Below are 24,365 nucleotides of genomic sequence, written 5' to 3' on the forward strand. Positions count from 1 at the left end.
TTTCTTAAAACTGAATTTCTGAAGATTCCACTATTTTGATCAACCCTTTATTTCTTACCTGGCTCTCAGCTTCTGTAGGATAAAACAAGTTTAAAAACTGTCACAAATCGCTAGTTATTTTATTTTGGTCGATTTCACTATTTATCTTTCTATACATTAAAATAATTTTCCTCCTAATGATATTTATTCAGCCAATGGGAGAAGAGGGATGCAGATTATGTGGTAATATGTAATAACAAACTTCTGTTTAAGTGTGGTCACACACTATGTTTATCTAACATGACAATGTGGTACCATTCTTGATTTCCATATGTAATGTATTTATTTAAATAAACTAAATGCAACAAGGCATAATATTTTAAGAGTTTGAGATTCTATATCTATATAATACTGGTGTAGATACACCATAAACAACTCTTAAAGAAAAACTATGATCATAGTGTGAAAGGCACCCACCAATGAAAAGCCAACTAGATTCGAAACGATGCTGTCTAGGTGGTGGTGCCCACCGAGAATAAGTGACAATAGTCTTCTCTATTAGTGAAGCGTTACTTATTCGGGGTAGTGTGATACTCGGTAACTCGTTGTGAAGGATGAGCAAAATACGAGATACAGATGAAATGATGCCTTTCACACTACGATCGTAGTTTTTCTTTAAGAGTTGTTTATGGTGTATCTACACTGATATTATATAGATATAGTAATGTATTTATGTATTCATAGCTGAGGAAGAGACACACACACAGAGTTGAAAGCTTCTGTAAGTATTTTACTTTATCAAAAGAAGTGAGTGCAGTGAGCAGGATGGAAATTCCCTAGTACTTCATTAAAAAATGTTTGATTATATTTCATTATAAAATAAAAAATTTTTTGGTTATTTAATCTATACTCTAAGTTTTCCTTGTCTCTCCCAGTTTTCATAACTTTCGATTTTGTGAAACTAATTTTAATGCTAAATTGTTTCTATTAGCATATTTATTCAGAGGTCCTTGGAGATTTCACAACTACTATTTAACAGCATAATATCATCAGCATACAAAAATGTTCTAAATTTTTAAATCTACTCCATACTAAATTTTGTTAGTATTAGTAAGGCTGAATGATGCAAGGAAGTGAACTTTTTTCTGCATCAGCCAAAAATAAATAAATAAAATAATAATAAAAATTTAAATAAAACAGAATATTCATATTATTCCCATTCCCACAAGGTAATCAATCATCCAGTTCTGCTTTAAACAGTCAGAATTATTGCCTCCACCACATTGAGAGGCAACTTATTCCAGTGTTTGAAAACCCATCACCCATAGGTAAACCTTCATGAGATACAACCTTCTGTTATTTCCTGAGATTTTATATTTGCATCCTCTGATTCGTATCTCACCCAAGAAGGAGAACAAACCATCCTCATTCATTTTACTCAATTCCTTCAGTGCATCATACATCTTAATCAGATCTTCCTCTAAATGTCTAGTTGTCAAACTCTGAGTCCACCTTCTAGGCTGTTGTTAGTATTAGTAATGGGCATATTGTGCAAGAAAGACAAAGGCTTATGCTGCACCAGCCAAAAAAAAAAAAAGTAAAATAATAATAATAAAAAATTAAATAAAAGAAATAAATAATAAAAGAAAAGGAAACAGGTCATAGTGCTGTGTTTTTTTTTCTCATTTTTGTTTATTATGTTGTGCTATTCCTTTCATGTAAACCCCTTGCTTATAGCCGTGAAGGGTGTGTGTGTACAGCAATGTGTCTTCTGAAAAGTTCTTCTAAACAAGCAAGCCTATATGTTTTTAGTTACCACTCAAAAAAGTTTTTGGATTTTGCAGATATCAAAGAATTTTTCACAGGAATTGAAATCAGATTTGAATTAGATAGAAATTCAGATGAAAATATATCAATTACTACAAAAAATAATAAGAAACATAAATTTCATTTAGAAAAGGTATCTTTACAGCTTCCACAATTTAAACCTTCATTAACCAGAGAAAGTAAATTTTTACAAAATATTATATCAGAAGAAACTGTTTTTTTTTTTTAATTGTTTTTTTTATGAAAATCCCAAACACGAGAGGTATTAGAAAGTATAGTACCATGCATGGGTTGAAGGTTGAGAAGATGAAGTGGAGAGAGAGAGACTCTGTTAGAGACGAGCCATTAATTAACCTAATTGCTCTCTTCTGAATGGAATTTAGAAGCCTAAGAGAGGTTTCAGGAGCACCGCCCCAGAGGTGGGAATAATATTCCCTGGTAGAGGGAATATTATTCCCACCTCTTGCGATTTGTACAGTGAACAGCTGCTGGAAGAAAAATAAAGCCGAGAGCGAATGAGAAAACCTACATTTTTATATGGAGAAAGCAATATTTGCTTTCTCTGCATCAGGGCCATTCTCAACAGGGATATACGATCTTTTCTAGAAATCAGTGTCATCGAAGATAAGCATAAGAATCATTTTTGAAAGATATAAGACAGGATCAAGTTTTAGAAGGATTGAAACCAACTAAGTTATCTTTACCCCACTGGAAAATTACCTGGAGATCAGCATTTAAGGAATTGGTATTGGATATTTAAGAGTTTGAAGCTGTTTGAACAGGGCAAGGTATCTCAAACTGTAAGGTGGAATACATTGTGCTATCATCAAAAAACTATGGATAGGATTTACGGTCAATGGAAGAAGGTCATTAATACACAAGGTAAAAAGAGTGAGAGAAAGAACTGAACCTTGGGGACCACCAGCATTAGTGGAGATGTCAGAAGACAGAGAGCAATCTACCATCACTGCAGTGAAAGAGAAAAGTGGATACTCAATTACAAAAATAGTTGACAAACCATAAGATGGAAGCTTATTTAGAAGACCTTTATGATAAATAAGATCAAAAGCCTTTAAAATGTCATGGGCAACTGTTGAGTTTCATCAAACTTTTCCGTTGAATTTGTCCATATATGGGTATCATAAGCCAGAATATCACCAGTGGATCAACATTGATGGAATCCATACTGGCGATTGTTGATGAGATGGAAGGCTTATAGATAGTTTAAGAGTTGGCGGTTAATTGATTTCTCCATTATTTTAAAAAGAGTAGAAGTAAGTACAATGGGATGATAATTGTATGGGAGAGATTTGTCATGCTTTTTAGGAACTGGCTGGATATGAGCAAATTTCCAAGCAGAAGGAAACACACCTTTGGAAAAAGAAAGTAAAACAAAAAAAAAAAGGCGACACAGAAGAGGAGTAAGTTCAGGAGCACTGGTTTTGAGAACAAATGGAGAAATACCATCAGGACTGATCAAAATCCTTCTGAGATCTTTTTGATGGAAGATCACAGAAGGCATTGAATGGAGCATACTGGGAATGGTGGGAGGTGGTTTACCAAGATCATCAATACACAAGTTGAAAGAAAAATAGGATACTAGCAGATAAGCGTTATCTTTGGCTGAAGTGGCAATAGAACCATCTAATTTTGACACTGGTGGGAACAGGAATAGGCAAAAGTTGTAGTCAATAGCTTTGGCAAGAAACTAGAATGCTCGGTTACCATTTGGACAAGAAGCAAGTTTTCAACTCTTAGCCTGTTCAAAATATAGTTTGGACTGATTAATAACTGCTTTACAATTGTTGAGAGTTCTGGTGTAAGCAGAAAATGAACCTAGAGATTTTGAAACAAGCCAATTACGATATGCATCGTTCTTCTCTTTAACAGCCTTAGGGCACTTATTGGAAAATCAAGGGTTAGATAAAGGATGAGATTTTAAGGTGGAGTGTGGAATAATCCCTACAAGAATAATTTCGCTGACACGATCAGAGCAGTTGACATCAGAAGATTTGAACAGTAATCTGACCAAGGTAAAGAAATCTCGCAGGTCATCCAACTTTGCATTCTTCTAATGCCAAACAACATGAGGTTGAGAATGACCACGAGAGAAAGGTTCCACTGGAGAAGAGACCATCACCAAGTTGTCATCTGAGGTGCCTAGAGGACCACTTACCTAGACTGTGTATTTAGAAGGGTTGTTTGTGAGAAAAATATCGAGTGAGCTGGCTACATAGTTAGGATTGTTTGGTATTCTGGTTGTTCATAGGTAAATGAACAATCTGCGTGAAGTCCTTAGCAATTGCAAAAGCCTAGCATCTCGACCAGTTGGGTCTGTGAAAATGGAAGCTTGTTGCAGTTGTGAACATTAAAATCACCAAGGAAAATTACCTCACTGCTAGGAAAGTTGGACTTGAGAAAGTCAAGTTTCAAAGGGAGGAAGTCAAAGAGTTCCAAGTGAATATAATTAGCAGAGTTGGGAGAACAATAGAGGCAACAGTTGAATTTGACAGAATGTGGTAGAGAGGTTTAAGCTAGAGAAGATTGAAAAGAGGAGATTCCAAATTACTGACAGGGAATATCGGGACACACATATGCATAAGTACCACATTTGAAGTGAGAGGAATCGTACAGCAAATAATTCAGACAACTGAATTGAACAGTGGTTGAATCAACTGATAACTAGGATTCTGTCAGAAAAAGTACACGGGGTTTGGCAGAGCATAAGTGGAAATGGGACATCGTGGAATAGGGATAAGTGGAAATGGACACTGAGACCACGTATATTTGTGAAATGAGAAAAGGTGGGGGGGGGAAGACATGCTGTATGAAGTAATGAAATTCTTGGATATGGCAATGTACCCAGTTCCTTGACAATTCTTGACAATACACATTACTTGGATTCCCTCCAGTCGCTATCTGGCAGATTACAGGCAGCAAGATTATACAGTAGCTGATCCAGAAGCCTCCTAGAGAGAGAGAGAGAGAGAGAGAGAGAGAGAGAGAGAGAGAGAGCCCAATAGGTTCAGTCCGGTAAACTATCTAGTGGCCAGCCTACGAACACCATTTTAAAGGTGTAACCTCGAAATGTAAGGAAGATTGGATCTCATCATTATGTCCATCATAACCTCAGACATCAATCATACTGCACGATGGAAGAGATGGGGGGGTTGCCGGAGGTTTGCTCTGGAGACTAAACATGGGTTCCACTACTTCAAGCCTCCAATAAGCAAAGTGGTGGTATTGCACCGGTTTATGTGAGTCATCTACCACCTAGAATTGGCTGATAAAACAGAGGGGTGGCATACCTCTGCCCCATGCTTACGTTGGTTTGCACCTGGGTAGTCACTTATTTTGGCACATTTTGCAAGTGCCAAAATATGGCTAGGTGCCATATTTTGGCACTTGCACATGGAGGGGTTATACTCTGGGTTATTAACAGTCCCACCATCACAAAGGTGCAAGCAGAGGATTTGGATGTCACAGACCAACCAGACTTTGCTGAAATTAGGTCACCCAAATGTCAGGTCCATCAGCGTTTTAGACTTCCCGGTAGTTAAATCATTCAGCTTGGCATATCTGAGAGAATGTCTACGACAGCCTCAAGAATTTAGAATTGTGTTACATTGAGGTTTCAGGAAAAAGATCCATATGAAGATATGAGTGTGCAAGATTATATATAAGTTTTTTTAGCTGCAGGAATAAAAATATTATTTATTATTATTAGCCATATGGTGCAAGGAAGCCCGAGGCTTATGCTGTATCAGCAAAAAAAAAAAATTTCTGAGTTACCCTGAGAGAGAGAGAGAGAGAGAGAGAGAGAGAGAGAGAGAGAGAGAGAGAGAGAGAGAGAGAGAGAGAGAGAGAGAGAGAGAGAGAGAGAGAGAGAGAGAGAGAGAGAGTGAGTGAGTGAGTGAGTGAGTGAGTGAGTGAGTGAGTGAGTGAGTGAGTGAGAGAGTGAGAGAGAGTGAGTGAGTGAGTGAGTGTCAGAAGTAGAAAGGAATCACCAAGAAAGAGAAGAATGATGATATCCAGCTCAGGACCAGAGGTGTAGTATAGTATGTGTTGTGATGAAGTTGTAATCACTGATTGATTATTTTTAGTTTAAAAACATATATTCAATAATATATTTTGACGTGAGAAACACTCAAATTATGTAAACATTAAATCTGTAGAAGTTTTATTTCAGTGAAACTTAAAAAAACAATGAAAGTTATCGAATATACTATTTAATTTTATCTGAAAAGGAAGGAAAATTACAATTATTGGATAAAAAGATAGTCATTATTTAATAAAAAAAAAGTTTATAATTAAATGAAAACTCCTGAAGATTATCCCTTTAAACCTAATACTGTAAAATGGGATGAAGTATCTAAAGATCTTATTCTCTCTGAACAGTTGACTAGACAATTTAAGGATTATCTAAATTGGAATATTATTTCCAAAGAACAAAAACTCTCAGAAAGCTTTATAGAAGAATTTCATGAAAAGATTCACTGGAATATAATTTCTAAATATCAAGCTATCTCTGAAGAGTTTTTTAAAGGACATGCAGATAAATTAAACTGGGAATTTATTCGGGAATATCAATAGCAGTCTTTAAATGAGGACTTCATTAATACACATAATACGAAAATAAACTGGTGTGATGTTGTTTAAATCATTCATTAAGTGATGAATTCATAAACAAAATATAAAAGGTTAGTTTTATATACACTAGCAAAATTATGTATGAAATAAAATAGCGTGAAAACAAATTATGACTATTAAATGGCAGATATTGTTAATACAAAGCTATAAATCCTTCCTACTAAAAAATAACAGATTGAGGAATAGATTTTGAATACAATGTAAATAAATTCAAAACTATTAAAAAAAGACACTGGCATTCATTCAGCTCATAGCAGAATTTTATGAAGAGGAAAGAAATTTATTTCAAATTTATATGCCAGAAAGTTTAGTAAAACCTTATTTTTTGATATCAACATTAAAAATTTAAATTCAAAAGATGATTTAAAATTAATTTACCAAGGGTGATAAAATAGTACTGAACATGCATTTGATTTTGATTACAGAAAATAGTTTTAAAAATACTCTTTATTCTGACATGTTATTTATTGAAAGTTTCATTAAAATCGGATAATTAGTTGAGTATAGCACTTTCAAGTTTAATTAGGATTTAATTAATTACCTCTCATTAGCTTGCATTTATTTGACTGTTAAAGTGCAATCATAGAATTAATACTCATAGCCACCAGGTACTGTTTAATTTTATTGATAACAGCTTGAGCATTCAAGAGTACTGATAATAAGGCGTGCAGTTCTCTGCTAAGTGAACTTTGTAGAAGTTAGGATGGGTAGGGAGGTTATGTCTGCAAGCAGAAATAATTGTAAAATACAGGTATTTCTCGACTTTACGAGTTAATTCGTTCCTAGTGCGCACTCGTAAAGTGAAAACTTGTAAAGCGGGAATTTATTTTCCATAGACATAAGGTTAAAAATAGGGGTTACATTCTCAACAATGAAATTAGCTAGCTAATTAGTTTATGTTTAAACAATGATTGATTTATCGAAAGAAATAAAAAGGTAGCCTGTAAAATCAAGTAAATTATAATAATAGAGAAATTATTTACTACTTACAAATGTTAAAGAATGTTTATTCTTCATCATCATCATTGACTAAATGCACACTCGTTGATCACTCATTATTGACTCGGCACTCGGTTTGTTGCACAAGGAGTTATCTTCTCTTCAGAAATGTTTCAAGAGGCATTTGTTTCCAAGATAATCTTCTCTTTTAATTATAAATTTCATGATTGCATGCATAAGCATTTTTCAATGGCACACACAAATTGCAACTAACACGATTCGTGTGGAGTAACAAGTTTACGAAGCTTTAAAAAAAAAAAAAAAAAGCAATGAAGAGAAGATTCTGAAAATTTATTTGTTTTTTATACAAATAAAAATTGAAGATTTCAGTAAAGGGAAAACACATTTCACCATAATAATGCAAAAAACCACACAATTCCAGCTATCGGTATTTTCGCAAAAACAAGAAGATCGAGTTTGCTACCCATTTATAATTGCTTGCAGTAACAGAAAAGCCAAATAAACCGGAAAGTGCAAATTGTTTTTATTGTTTTATGGTTGTGACCTCCAGAAATGTGCTTTAGAAAAATATCACAAAGGTGTTTAAAACTGATTCTTATAATGGAACATATGATAACGATGAAAGTGTAGTGAATTTTAATGATTTGAATTGGTAACTAATACAATTTACAAACCATGCTCACGACCTTTTATATGGCCTTAAGGTCATGCTCGTGACCTTAAAAATGACATTTTAGAGAGATAAATTGAAGCTTAGTTATACAGCGAAAATTTCAACTTCCGAGATCTTGAAACGAATTACCAAAAAACAATGTGTTATTGGGTTCACATTATATTTTAACAATACGATGATGTCTCAGGAACTGATTAATATCGTAAAGCGGGGTACACTGTACTGTATAGCTATGCACATGGTTTGGAATGCGGTATTTATGAATGTTTAATATTGATTTTTTTGCAATTAATGTTCATATTTTCGATTTTGTTGATACTTGATACTTGGGAAAAAAAAAAAAAAAAACTCGTAAACCGGGGAACTCTTAAACCGAGAACTGCCTGTAATTCACAAAATAAAGTTTTGATTATCTTTGATTTGAGTATGAAAGCAATCATACTGAGGAATGAAAAATACATAATTTAGAAGTGTAAATAAAAAATATTGAGGTAATATCGATGCAAAACTAGTGTATAAATATAGTAATGTTAGAAAGTAGCATAGTAGGTAGAGGTAAGGTATAAGAGGTGACATAATTTTGGATAAAAGCTTCTAATCAGAGAGTTATTGCTTTTAAAATTAAGACAGTGTGGCCTTAATTGATTTTTTAAATTCTATTTTACACATGTTCTTTGATAAAACATTATCCAGTTATTATAAAATAAATAAGATTTCATTATTTCTCATTACTTTGTTTTCATTCTATAAATGGCTAATTGCAAATAAATATTTATTTTAACTATAATACTTAGAGACCAAACGTAAATATTATGTGTATAATGGTACTATAAATAGAACTTAGCTGATTGATATATAAGAGTCTGAGGATGTCATTGTGATGCTAGCTTAGCAATAAAGGTTCCTCAGGTTTAAGCAGACCACTTTGGCTGTCTGCAACCAGATCATTTCTCATATAATACTTGCTCAACTATGCTAAAAGGAGGTTTGTCAGAAGATTCTGACATATTAACTGGTCAATATCATCCAGTCAAGGAAAGGACTACAAAATAAAAAATGAGTCTTGTAGTAAATTGCCTCTACAATTGAGTTAATAAAAAGGGAAAGTGCACAAAGGGGAAATGTTTTGCACTTTTTTCATAGCATATTAACAAAAGGAAATACTGTAAATAATTTAAATTTTTTTGATTCTTGTAATTTATTTTGGGAAAATGAATGATTTTAAGGAAAGAGGGGTGTTTTTAGGGAGGGGTGATTTTTTTTGCATTTATAAAAGTGTAAATTTCTGATAGAACCTACATTTTATATACTGTGCATATAAAATGTAGGTGTGTACAGAAGAAACAATATTTGTAGTATGCACAAATATAAAATGTATATTTGTGTATATACACAAATATTGTTTCTTCTGTACACACAATTAAAAAACAAAACAAAAAAAGCTTCTTTTTTGTTCTTGGCATTAACCTATGTTCTATTATAGCTGCAAACTTTGTGCAAATCACAAATCAGTGCTCCCAGGGAACCGTGTCCTCACATCTGATGTTGGGCTGGAACTTCTCTTAAACACCTAAACTGTATCAGAAAGAGACCATCATCATCATCAGCCATTTTTAATCCACTGCAGGATGAAGGCCTCTCCAGCAACTTTCCAGTTCCTTCTGTTTTCTGCAATGGCCATCCATTTACTACCCGCAAACTCATGAATTTCATCTGTCCATCTCCGTTGTTATCTTCCAGGTTTTTTTCTAGCTCCTCTTGGGTACCATTCTGTTATTTTCTTAGTCCATCTGTCATCATGTCTTCGAACTATGTGTCCTGCTCAAGATCATTTTAGTTCTTTAGTTTTGATAAGAATGACCTTTACTTGAGTTTGCTGCCTAATCCATGTGTTTCTCTTCTTATTTAACAGTCTGATTCCCAATATAATTCATTCCATTCTTCGCTGTGTAGTTCTCAGCTTCTCTTCCATTCTTTTGGTGAGTGCCCAAGTTTCACTTCCATAAGTCATGGTGGGTACTATACATTGGTTCATTATTTTACGTTTCAGACAAATTGGGATATTGCTCCTCAGTATGTGACCATATTTCCTGAATGCTATCAATCCAAAATTTATTCTTCTCTTGACTTCCATCCATTTATCATTATTACAGCTAATCATTTTTTCCAGATAAGTATATGACTCCATCTTTTCAATTACTGCTCGTTCAATCATTATATCCCTTTCTGTGGCATACTTGTTCATCATTACTTTTGTTTTAGCCATATTCATCTTTAGTCTAAAATCCTTACTAACTCTGCATAACTGATCAAGATTTTCCTCTAATTCTTTGGGATTGTGGCTTATGTCCACAATGTCATCTGCAAATTGTAAATGGTTAGGTACTCTCCATTCACTTTGACTCCTTTCTGCGACCAGTCTAATCTTCTGAAAGCTTCCTCAAGGGCAGCAGTAAACAACTTCAGAGATAGTTGTCTCCTTGTCGAACTCCTTTCTCAATTTTAAATTTGCTACTGTCTTTGTCTAGTCTAATAAACGAGGTGGTGTTCTCATATATTTTCTTCAAACTCATAATATATGGGGTATCTATGCCTTGTCTTTACAGTGCCCAAAACATTGCCTTATGCTGTATAGAGTCAAATGCCTTTTCATAATCCATAAATGCCAGGCATAATAGTATTTTATATTCATTTGCTTTCTCCATTAGCTGTGATATTACACGAAGGTGATCCATAGTCGAGAATCCTATACTAAAGCCAGCTTGCTCTTTCAGTTGATTCTCAATAAGTATTCTTTCTAATCTGTTAGTAATGACCCTTGTGAACAACTTGTAGATGTGGGATAACAAGCTAATTAGTTTATAATTTCCAATTTCTGATTTATCTCCTTTCTTATGCAGCAAAATTATGATTCCATTATTCCACTCCTTAGGCATCACACCTTTTCTAATGCATTTTGTGAAGAGTCTTGCCAGTTTTTGTCCTATGTCTCTTCCTCCCAATTTTAACAACTCTACTTCCCCTGGGGCTTTCTGATTCTTCATTTTCTTCAACGCATGTTCTACCTCATCAGCAAGGATATCGGGTATGTCGTATCTGTTACTAATTTGAGATCCATCTTCCCCACTGCTGGCATCATTCCCTCACTTCTTGTATAATTCTCTATAGTAGTCTTCTGCTATTTGAGTTATACCTTCTCTGCTATTTATAAGTACACCATCACTATTCTTCAGTTTCAGTATCATTTGTCTTTCTGTATTACTGCTCATGGCTGCTGATTTAAGTCCTTTGTTTTCCCTTAATGCTTGTTCTACTTTTCTTGTGTTAAATCTTCTTATGTCCTCTCTGAGTTTCTTTCTAATGGCTTTGCATAACTCAGTATAATCAATTTCCTCCTTGTTATTGTTTATCTTGCTCTTCATTTGTCGTCTTCAGTTCATCATGACAAGTGTTTCATGACTAATTTTTTATTCTTTGGATTTCTTTTTGCCTATAGGCTTCTTGGGCTTTATCACTTTCAGAAAGTTGTAATATTTCTCGTCGATATCTTGGTCCTGAACAGTCTGTGCAGAAGCTCAAACTTGTTCTTAAGTTCCAGTACATACTGCTTTTGCTCCTCTTCTGTTGTCTCAAAGACCTCCGCATTATTTAATCGAGTCAGTTTTTTTCCTTTCTTTTCTTACATCTATATCAAGTGTGCATCTTACCATTCTGTGATCATTTCCAACATTTACCTTGTTCAGGACGGTACATCATTCACGATATGTCTTCTGTTAGTGAGGATGAATTCTATTTCATTAGTTGTTAATCCATTTGGGCTCTTCCATGTCCACTTTCTGTTCACCCTTTTCTTGAAAAAAGTATTTATTACTGACAATCTTTGAGATTCTGCAAATTCAACAAGTCTTTCATCTCCTTCATTTATCTCACCAATTCCAAAATTTTCTATAGTTCCCCTTTCTGTGCTGCTTTGTCTCCAACCTTGGCATTGAAGTCCCCCATAATGATAGTGTAGTGGGTTTTCTGCTCACCTAGAAGACTCAATTTTGGTGTACATTTCTTCAACCTCTTCATCATCATGGCTCGATGTTGGTGCATAAATCGTTATAACCTTTAGCTTGTACCTCTTAGAAATTCTGAGCAGTAGTCTTGACACCAAGGGTGTCAAGAAAGAGACCAGCCAAGCTAATTAGTGATCCTTCTCTTATAAGCTCACTCCACTCACTATCACACATATTGTAGGCACCACGTCAAAATCACGAATGTGCAAATTTGGCACTTTTTACCTAAATGCATTCTTGAGATTGTTTCTTGGTCAACTACACCCTGCCAAAGATGGGTATGTGTATTTCAAGGCCAAGTGGTTTAAAATGTTACATGCATTTTCACTTATCTTTTTAAAAAAAAAAAAAAAAAAAAAATCACTTATCACCATGCAGATTCATGAATGTGGCACTTTTGTTAGTTTGGCATGGTAAATACTGACTGAGAAATTTGTGAAAGTACCACTTTCGTGTTTTTGGCATGTATAGTAGGGAGGGGAAGGCCAGCTTGTGCATGCTGTTACATATATGGTTTTGTTTGTCTCAGTTTGCCAATCATTATTGCTGTTTAGTTGTCCTTTGTAACAACTCATTTTTGCAGGCAAAAGTAAAATTTGGAATAATGAATACAAGAACGCAAATTCTTGCAACGCGTTCCTCACTTCAAATGGAATCTGATCTAAAAGATGAAGATTGTGATCCCTTGAATGACTTTGAAGTTTCAGATGGTGATAAAAATTATGTACCCTCCGATGACGACAGTGACTCATCACTTTATGGCTTAAATGTGCATGTACTTGTTAAAAATTATCCCCAGTTTAAAAACTGTTGGACACACATTTTTTGAGTCAGGCCATTCAGAAATGGAGTGTGACTCAATGCACTCTAAAGTTGAGAGAAAAGCCAAGTATGTAACCGTATATGTCTCTGAGGGATAGACCCAAATAATTAAAGGCGCAAGATTAAAACCTACACAATACTGTGTAAATATCGCGCAATGCGATGACTTTTGCAATTTTACTTTTCTTGCCAAACCACTTAAAGGTGGTGTTCCTTGGAGGAAAGTCTGCTGCCATGAATTCCAAAAAGGATAGGATGGGCATGTCACAATGTTTTACAAAACAAACTACAAAGATGAATTTATAACAGTAAACCTAAACAGACCGAAAGGAAGATTCAGCAATGAGAAACATAACCTTCCCAAAGCCTATAATGAGGAACTTCATATATCTCAAGCGCAAAAATGATTTAATGAAAATATGCCAATATTTGACAATGCTGAAGGAGTATCACAAATTCTATTTAACTTAAAAGCATCAGTAGAAATAAGGGATAATTTACCAGCACTGGAATTAAGTGACGAATCTGAATATGAAGAAGATATTTAAAATTAATTTATACCAACTTGTATGTTACTGCAATTAAACATATGTTATTAATATATTTTTCATTTAGGTGTATGTATATGTTATTCTAACCTCCTTTTATTAATAAATTATTCATTTCTGACCAACAAAAATGTATTCAAAATTTTTTTTTCACCTTTTGAATTCTTCATGAATCTGACAAAATTTCAAACTTCACAATGCCAAAACCCCAAAAGTGCTTTTTAAGCCCCTGCATAATGGCAATCTTAAATTGCCAATATGGATTACAAACAGCATCTTTGGAAGGTACTTAAAAAACAAAATTTAGTTAAATAACTTAAAAACTTGATTTTCCAAAGTCAAAGAATCTTTAAATGTGTTTTTTCTCAAAATTATCTTTTTGCAGATTCATGATTTTGGCTTGGGATTGACAATATGTTCAGTTTCTGCTGCATGCCTTTTCTACAGATATTGCCATGGGAATTTTCTGAATTACACACACTTCTCAATTAGCATGTGTAATTCCAGCATTTTTTTTTTTCAAACCAGTCCAAACATGGGCAAAGAGCTGCATGTGTTTGGAACAGTTCCATTCATGTACAACTCAAAACTAACTTTTATTCTTCCTCATTTACCCCATTCCTCTCTGTTCTTTAAAACAACCTTCCTTCATGTATTTCTTGAATTAAATTTCTGTAGAAGTACATGAATACATATGTTTTGCATTTGAAGTCACTATAAAATAAAATCTCTTGATGAAAGCTACGAAAAGCTGCTATGCTTAAGGCTAGTCATTTTAAATGGTTTAATTTTATGCAAGAATTATGTGTGTGTCTGTTTTCTAACATTACAAATTTTTCTACTGAATTTCAGCTTAAATTTTATCATCAATTCATTTAATGATATCATTCATATGAAATCAGTTCTGTATGCTTCTTGAGAACATTTCCTGCAACAGGGAATGTTCTCAAGATTGATGTTTTTAAATTCAGGATTTAATTTTATTAGTGTTAAGCACTTATTTTGCATCTGCTTAAAAAAAAAAAAAAACCCTGAATCAATCATAATTTGCTTATTACTTAAAACTATCCAGTTACACCTTGAACTTTGTCAGACTCTCTACCTCAACCACTTTGAGATGCAACTTATTGAGTGTTTGTATTTCTTTATTTCATCCTTATAATGTGGAGTGCACTTAACATTAGGTAATGAGTTTAGGATGAAATTGAACTAGTGTTTACTAATTTATACATTAACCATAATTAATTTTTGCATGCAGTTCATTTATTGTAAATTTACATTTTATGCATGGATTGACTTTGAGAATAATTATTTGTACTGAATTTTCTTCCAAAACTACTTTGTTCAAACAAGACTCACAAAACTTTAATAATAAAGGAAATCATATGGAACCTGAAAATATTTTATTTTTAGCAAAATTTCATTAAAATGATTTTGTTGTAGACGATTTTATTATTTTTTTTAAAGCTTACAATTCATTTTAACAGTTTGCATTAATTACTTACTTGGCTAGTTTAATTAGAGCTAATCCCTCCACATCTCCAACAGCATGAGCTTTCCAGTAGCACTTCTTAGCTTCTTGTAATTTTTCTAACTTTTCATATGCTTCTCCAAGTGCTACCATCATGCGAGAATCATTTGGTCTAGAAAGAAAAAAGTCAAATGAAAAACGGGTTAAACATCACATTTTGCACTTGCTGATATAGTTGCACCAATGAAATATCCTTAATGAACATTCATTATGATTTAAAGGATAAAGGATAAATAACAGAAAAATCAGCTGTAATAAAAATCTAAAATATGTCACGCTTTATTACTATTTAATTTTGCAACTCTCAATACATTGCCAACTAAATTATGAAATAATCTGCTAATTTTTTTATGCATTATATTCATTGAATCAGTTCACTTTAAAATTTGGATTAAGTGAATAGAAACTAATCATAGCATTTTTGCATTTCAAATAATTCTGATATCGGGTCATAGTTTCTGTTTTCAGAATATTAAGTAGCCTTATCTAATTATATTATTTATGAGAGCAAATGAATTTTTCTGAGTAAAAATGTTTGAAAATTAAACAAATTGAAAAAAAAAAATAATAATAAATAATAATAATAAAATGCAGAACTCAGAACTACATTTTATTAGTAATGTAGACCACTGAAAATTTAAACTTTAAAAAGTATCTTACCCAAATCGGCTTTCTGCAACAGAATGACTATACCATGTTCAACTATCTCTAAACATTCTAAAACCAAAAAAACCTTCACATTCAATTTACATTAAAATGTGTTAAGATTGAAAGAAATTAATTTTAGAAGCACTTATGAACGCACATAGCTTGCTAAGATGACCTTTTCTTTTCTAGAGCTAGTTCTTTAGTAGGCTACTGGATTTGTAAAATTAAATGCAAAAAAATAAAAATCAATAAATAAAAATAATAATAATCTGCAGGACTGAACAAACCACAAGGCACCAACATCTGACATATTATATTAATCTTATACCCACTATAAGACAGCCTGATGAGGTTGGGGTCCAATGTGAAAAAAAAAAGCTTTGGAAGATCACCAACAAATAGCAATAGAAAGTACTCACTCAATGGAAAATTAATCCCAAGTGCTGGAGATCATAATGATTTTCTTGGCAGACAGGACAGGGAATTAAAAAAAAAAAAAAAAAAAATACCAAATTACAAAAGATAGTAAATAAAGTGTGTCATGTTTCTATAAAGCACAGTTGTTAAAGGCTACAGCATGGGTTTTAATTTCAGGAAAGGAGATCATGACGGTTTGAGGCACTTCATAGCATCTATTAACTGGGCAGACAACGGGATGCAAATACATTACAATTATGGAATAACTTTAAAGCATTACCCACAAAAGCCATGAATACACATATATCATTAAGAAAATATAACACAAGATGATGGTGAGATGAATGGATAATGAGCTAGCCAGTTTAACAAATCATTAAAGGATGGCATGGAAAAGTTAGAGCAGTGAAAAGTAATGAAGCTTACAGCAGCTACAAGTTAATCTGAAACAGTACCACAAAAAAAGCTTAGATTGGCAAAGAATGATTAAGAACGTTCACTGGCAGATAGCAAAAAATTGGGACAACGAGTTTTTCACATGTAAATACAAAGAAGAAAAGAATGAATTAGATCGGACCCTTGTGTAAAAAGCAAAGGCTGAGATAACCTAGATGATGTTGATGTTAAAATGAATGGGTGTTTGCATCAATCTTTACAGAAGAAAGATCTGTCATGCTGAATTCAAATCCTGTGAATGAAGCTTAGTGATATTGCAATTATAATGGAGTGTTCATTAGAAAACTCTTGGGCCTAAATGCATGTAAGATCCCCCCCCCCCTCAACCACACGAAGTTGAAGGAACATATCCAGTAATTTTAACAGAGACAACAAGAGACTTCTTTGGATTGGAGAAGTGCCAACGTATTGCCAATATGTAAAGGCAGTCCAAAGAGCTAAGGTGGTAACTACAGACCATTCAGTTTGACTTCGGTGGTAAGGAAAATCATGGAGGCCAGAGCCGGATTTCCCATTAGGCACCATAGGCACAGTGCCTAGAACCTTTGAAATTTTTTGGCCTACGAAGGAAGGAAAAAATTAAAAAAACAAAAACAAAACAGTTCTCTCTTTTCACTGTTGTTTGTTGTTTGTTTGTTGTTTGGTTTTTAGGAGCATTAGCAACTAAGGCCATATTGCTCCGGGATATGCGGTGGTCATTCCCTGACCTTTCCGCATCCTCCATATTTGGTGGTGACGGGCTCGAACCCCGGTCTAATCAAGAAGCGTGTGCTATGCACTGCTGCTCCTTCCCACCTGGCTACGGAGGCGCCTCTCTTTTCACTGTGACTAATGAAAAAGGATCTGAGAAAATATGTGCACAATCGACTCTATGAGCTTCAATTCAATGCGCATACGCTATCCAGCGATTGTTCAAGAAGAATCAAAGTGATGGTTGCTCCGTCAATCGAGGTGGTTTATCATTTATTATAGTTGAAACTCGAGTCACGTTAATTGACATGATTTGTAGTCAAAGCGTTAAAACAGAAGAAATATTTTAAGCATTAACAATTAAGAGTGCAACACAGCACAGTTATGTAGGAGGGAAAATCATGTTTAACTAATCTGGTTAGTGAGTGACATTCACTCATAAGCTGGATGTAAGGAATAATTCTGATGTTGTTTATTTGGATTTTAGCAAAGCATTTCACTCATTCCTGAACAAGAAATTACTGTATAAGCTGGAACATGCTGAGATCAAAGGTAAGACTGTTAGATGGATCACATGGTGGTTGTACAGCAGGAGGCAGAGGGTTGTGATTGTGGTTACTCTTCTGATAGGGCTAACGTTAGAAGGGATCACCTCAAAGATCAGTATCGAGACCACTGTTGTTTCTGGTTTTCTGAAAGAACATCCTGCGACGATGTCCTTTGAGAAAAGGACATCGTCACAGGATGTGATGTCAAGAATGGGAGAGTAGTTAATGATTAGCATTCAACAGCATTCCACTGTGGCAACTTGCACATGCTTCAAAGATGGTAACAAAAGTAGAAGCTCTGTTGTAATGCAACAAAATGCAAGGTCTTACACCTGGGGAATAGCAGTTCCAACTTATAACTTATACACTTGATGGGGTTAAGTTAAAAACAGTAGAGGAAGAAAGGGATTTGGGTAGATATGAAATTCTCAGTAGTGTATTCAGGTGGAATCAAAGAGTTTTGATTGTCACACACATGTACATGTGTGTGTGTGTGTGTGTGTGTGTGACAATCAACAGACCATGCACGGCATTTTTTCAGTCGCTGCATAATTTACACACGTGACGATCCATTTATACCACATTTTATCCATTTATAACATCTTAACCTGAGGGATTTAAGTTAATAAATTATTTATTTTTTTACAGATATGCAGAGTGTACATTCAGACAGTTAACTGACATTCTCGTTTGCCCACTGGTCACACACATTTAATCCTATTCACTTGACACAAATGGACACTTTTTTTTGCAGGTTAGGTGTACATATGTTCCTCCCCATCTAAACACAGACATTCACTCATCCCTCATATTTCTCACATACTTGTTGCTACCATGGTGGCTTCTAATGGCAGCCATGATAGAGAGCTTTCAGTGGACAAACCGATCACTGAACCTTGCTTTGCACACCTGGTCACCCCATCATGACGGTCATGATTGAGAGAGCTCCTACTGGACACAGGCATTCAAGCATATCCTGTGTCTATAAACATCAGAAAATACTCATATACATATATACACCCCATTCCACTGGAAGCTCTATCATGGTTGCCATTAGCAGCCACTGTGTCTAAGCATATACGGGTTTTGGCAGTAGGACTGTATGTTTTTTGGTGAATTATTTTTAAAAGATCATATGTAACTTGAGAATCTTTATTTAAAGAAATAACATTGACAAATGTAGTTTAGTATTTGAATGTTAAGTTTTAAAAATGACATGTTCAAAATGATCTCCAGCACAGTCAATACATTGTTGCAGTTTTCACATAAACCTGTGCATTACTCACCATAACAAATTTAAATCAATTCTTCCAATTTCTTCTGTAATCTGGTCTTTTAGTTCTTGAACTGAGAGTGGCCTTGTTTCATAAATTTTTGGACCCCCTCAAAAAAATTCAGTGGTGGTTAAGTCTGGAAATCTTGATGGCCACTGGAGGCAAACCTTAAAATCAAGCACCCAGGAAACATTCTCCTCAAAATGGCCATACTTTATCTTAAAGTGTGCAGTCTTGGTCAGTCTTGTTGAAACCACAAAACCATTTTGTCTGAAACTGTGTAACTCCTCACAAACCAACGTTGGAAACCAAAAACGTTTCCAACATTGTACTGTATTTATCAGCACTCACTGTTACAGCCTAACTGTTCTCTTCAAAGAAATATGGCCTGATTACTCCAAATGCAGATACACCACACCAGATGGTTACCATTTCACTATGTAGGGGCTTCCACTGGGTTAGTGCCCAACCAATAATGAAAGTTCTGCTTGTTAATAAATCCAGAAAGGTGAAAATAGTCCTTGTCCAACATAATCAAAACATTTGCATAATTTTCCGAAATGTCCATAAATTGTCTACAGAAGTGTACTGGAGCAATTTTATATGTGATCTGTTACCTTGTGTGCCACTTGAATTTTGTATGTGTGGAACTGAAGAGCTTTGTGCAAAATTCGTCTTAAACTTCTGTTTGACATTCCCAAGGCAATCTCCTGTCTCCTTGCTAACCAGGATGGACTTTGAGCCACTGCATTTCTTGATGCATTTCTTGACTCTATATTCTCTTGATGTTCTCAGGTGTGCAAACTATACAATGCAATCCTGACAAATCAATTGTTTACACTATTATAAGAGTTAAAAGCTTCAACCCATCTTAATATTGTTTTCCGAGAGGGAATCCAGCCGTGTCTCAGTATGTTAAACTGAAGTCGAAATCTTCTTTGTGTCTGCACAATAGATTTTAGTGTAAAAAAGTTTCTACTGTACATGCTGTTTCTACAAAGTGCGATGGTTCACTAGTCAATTATCCATGATTACTGAACTGCATGAACGCACAACTCTAGTCATGTAGCTCTTATTCCTCCCCACTACAACAATGTTCCCTCTGCAGTGCACTGATAAACATCCAATCCTACTGCCCCACCCTGTATATAAGTGTGGTTGTACACATTCATTCATATAAATATTTATACATATAAGCATGGGCATATATGGGAAAAAAGATGCATTTATACATTCTTACATTCAATTATTGAAGTTTTCAGATTCTGTCAACATGCAGAATCTGAATCTGTCGTGTCACTATGGGGACACGGTATTTTTTTGGCAGAGAGGGCAAATTAAATATTTTCACTGTTGAAAACACCTATGCCCAAGCACTGTGTGGAAGCACAAGCTTTCACTCACATCTGCTGACAAGGATGTGAGTGACAGCTTCAACCAAGCAAATACTCTAAAGGCATAATGACTCCCATCCATTTTTAAACAGGCAAACCTATGGTCACAGCTGGAGCAAGCTTACTCTTATGTGCCGAAACACATGTTACACATTTTGCCTACCAATCTGCATGGACATCTATTTAATATACAATGTCTATCTTAGATATTCTATTTGGGTGGGAAACACATTCTGATAGGCTGGTTTTATTTAAGTTTGTCTGTACTAGAAATTGTCATGGCCCAGGTAGTTGTGATTATCTAAGTGGGGGGGGGGAGTGTCACAGTCTGGGTGGTCATAACCTGCTGCGTCTCCTTGACTCAAAGACTTTCTGAGCAAAGTCACAGAAGGCCATATAGTGTGTTTCATCAGAGATGAGCAGATGTTCATCTTCCTGATTCTTTGAAATTAGCATATATCTGTGGGGATGATAGTTGGGACAGTTGTATAGTATATGTACTCAATCCTCATTGGCTCTGCAGGCACATATAGGATTCTGGGTGAGCCCTAGTTGATATAGTTTTGCATTCAGGGAATCATACCTTGTGAGCAAAAAAGGTTGCATAAAGAGCAGAGACATATTGGGGGGGGGAGGTGGTGTGTAGAAGGAACCCTCTAGTGACCTCTGGTAGTCGCATCCCATCTGGTCTGCCATAGTTGGCAGAGAGCATCCAGATCCAGAATTTTCTTTCTCTCTCTAAGTCACACTCCAAGTTTAGGCTTACACCCAAGACCCATGACAAGTCTGTTGGTATTTGTCATTTAAGCCTGTAATTAAGGCCTCTTCTTATTACTTCTAGATTCAGAGGGAGTATACCAGCAAGCACCGGAAGAGCAGGTGTGTGTTCGTAATGTATGTCCTTGTGATGATCAATAGTATGATTCACTGGACTGTGTCTAATTTTTCGCTGTTCCTGATTAGAGTTACTCTTGTAAACCAGGTGCTTGCACCACAGGAGATTACTGGGAGGAATACTGCTTTATAAATAATGCAAGAGTCCTCCTTTTAAATCTCCACTCAGTTATCTAATCCTTGCAATCACACCAGTATATAGTTCCACTTTTCTGGAAAAATCCATAAGATAAGGGAAAAGTTAGTTTTTGGTCACACACGTTATTTCTAGATATTTTAATTCTGATACTAAGGCTACTGTTTTCCCCGAGATTTTGATTTGTGGGCATCTATTTAGTATACCTTTAAGCAGCATTATTTATTTATCGTACGGAAAATAAAAAAAAAAATAATATTAGTAAATTAATAAGAGGAGTTTACCTCAATATAGTACGTGGAACACTTCCGTATGATACCCTCCAGAAATTAAAACGGAAAAAACGAAAAAATCGACAACTTACCGGTCCATTAAAGTAAAATATAAATAATTAAAGTAAAATATAAATAATTAAATAATCAATTTAACACAATTCAAAATCAATTCAAAACAATTAAAATTCAAATTAACGCAATTAAAAGAATAACGAAAATATTCAAAACGATCTTCCTTCCTGAAGCTGACAATGCTTTTCGACCGACTGTCGTGATCACAGGAATGAAAATCACCGAATCAGGCTAAACCTGCAACTTAAATAGTGATTATGTGTCTTTGCGCATGCGCGTAAAGGTCCACGCATCGGAGATCAAATATGGCCGCCGAACATTAACAGAATTCTCGTGTAATTTAATTTCAATGGTTTCTGCAATTAATAGTCGCGTATAATTACGTTGAACGTTAAGTATTTTGGCCTCGTTAAATAAAAAAGTATGTTTTTCGTTAATGGCATGAAAGGCTAATTCTGACGCTGCTGAACGAGAAGCACGAACTGAGGCTTCGTGTTGATTTACACGAATATTAAGAGAAAACCGCGTCGAACCCTGATAAGACGAGTCGCAATCACCGCAAGAAATGTTGTATACTAGATCATTAATTTGTGTTGCGAACGCGGAAAGAACCGAGCGATTGTTCAGTATAGTGTGTAACTTCCGTATAGGCCTAGCTATAATTTTAAATTCGGTATCTTTAAAGAATCTGTTAAGCTGTTTGTGCCACTGTTCAACGTATGGGACAGAAATAAAGTATTTTTTGATATTACTATTGTTGATTGGTGCAGTATTTTGTATCCTATCCTTAGCTTGTACCCTAATTCGATTTATTGTGTTAATGGGATAACCCCTGTTCAAGAATCTGCTAGTTAATATTTGTATTTCTGAGTCCAAAGCAGAATCCGTCGTTGAATATTTATAGGCATTTAGAAATTGATTAAAGATAATCGATCTTTTGTAGGTGAACGGGTGGTAGCTATTATAATGTAGAAGCATACCGGTGTTTGTGGGTTTTCGATAGATGCTAAATTGTATTTTGTTCGAGTCCCGGGTAAGCGTGAAATTTAGAAAGTTTAATGATTTTGTATCCGTATCTTCCCTTTCCAATGTAAATTTGAGTCTAGAATGAATATTATTAAACGAATGTAAAATGTCTTGGATAGTACTACTATCGGTAATAACTAGAACATCGTCTAAATACCTCCCATAGTATGTGATACGGGGACCAAAAGGTGTCAAATGTATCTGCTCAATCGTTGAGAGATAGATCTCTGACATTAAGCCACTCAGGCTCAAACCCATTGGTAATCCAAAAATTTGTTTGTACACCTTGTCTCGAAAGGTGATGTAGTTAGCCTCAACTAATAGTTTAATTAAGTGAAAAATTTCCTTAATAGGCAGCTTCGTATAATTAATCGGTGTCGAGTTTTTATTTAACATATCCCAAATAATATCTAATGTGTATTCAACGTTTACATTCGTATATAATGAGGTAACATCTAATGAGAATAAATTGTCATTGTCGCCGAGTCTACAGTCTTTAAGATTATTAAATAATGTATCGTAATTCTTAATCCCAAATTGTATAACCTGTCTAAAAGGTTTTATAATGTTATATACATATGTGGCTAAGGCTGAAAATGCCGAGTTCCTGTAGGAAACAATAGGTCGAATCGGAAATCCAGGCTTGTGTAATTTTACCTGACCAAAAAGTGCAGGAATATTGTATGTTCTGGACTTCAATTCCTTCAACTGAACCATAGTAATGTAGTCGTTTTTACGATATGTGGTTAACGTTTTATTGTATTGATTTACCAAATTGGTAAACAGTGTCGGGTCCACTTCACGATAAGTGGAGGTATCAGACACAACTGAATCTAACTTATTAATATAATCATATTTATCTAGTATTACCACTGTGTCTCCTTTATCTGCCCTCTGTATAATAATGTCCTTATTTTCTCGAAGTTCTCGTAAAGCTGAACTGTCATGTGTATTCAATTTAGGAAGTCGCGTTTCTTTTATGTTATTCACTACTTGGTTAACTTGTTGAATAAATACATCTTTTTGTGGAACACTACGAAGTCCAAATTCAATATCAATTACGCATTGTGACATCCCCCCCACAGACACATAACGCACTACCACAGAATATGTCGGCTAGTTCACGAACACCCCCTCACCCAGTATCCAACGAACCGACATATCAACAGGTTACAAATCTTTCCTCGTGTACACTATCGCAGGACCAGATTTCACTTTTATCCAAAGGATTAAATTATAATTTACCACCTCGAAAGCTGACAAAAAAACAATGCGTAATTGATATTGAATTTGGACTTCGTAGTGTTCCACAAAAAGATGTATTTATTCAACAAGTTAACCAAGTGGTGAATAACATAAAAGAAACGCGACTTCCTAAATTGAATACACATGACAGTTCAGCTTTACGAGAACTTCGAGAAAATAAGGACATTATTATACAGAGGGCAGATAAAGGAGACACAGTGGTAATACTAGATAAACAT

The 24,365-nt window shown here is 34.8% G+C and overlaps 1 protein-coding gene across 2 annotated transcripts in view; it reads right to left on the minus strand.

The window, feature by feature from the left end:
• Cdc23 (cell division cycle protein 23) overlaps positions 1 to 24,365 on the minus strand; it is a 268,183-nt gene that overhangs the window by 85,560 nt on the left and 158,258 nt on the right. For both annotated transcript variants that reach the window (XM_090385187.1, XM_090385186.1), the window contains exon 12: positions 15,026 to 15,163. In XM_090385187.1, the coding sequence (XP_090241313.1) occupies positions 15,026 to 15,163 (138 nt within the window). The remainder of the gene's footprint in view (positions 1 to 15,025; positions 15,164 to 24,365) is intronic.

This window comes from Mastigoproctus giganteus, chromosome 11, assembly GCF_048544385.1.
Source record: "Mastigoproctus giganteus isolate SK-2022 chromosome 11, ASM4854438v1, whole genome shotgun sequence".
Taxonomy (NCBI): domain Eukaryota; kingdom Metazoa; phylum Arthropoda; class Arachnida; order Uropygi; family Thelyphonidae; genus Mastigoproctus; species Mastigoproctus giganteus.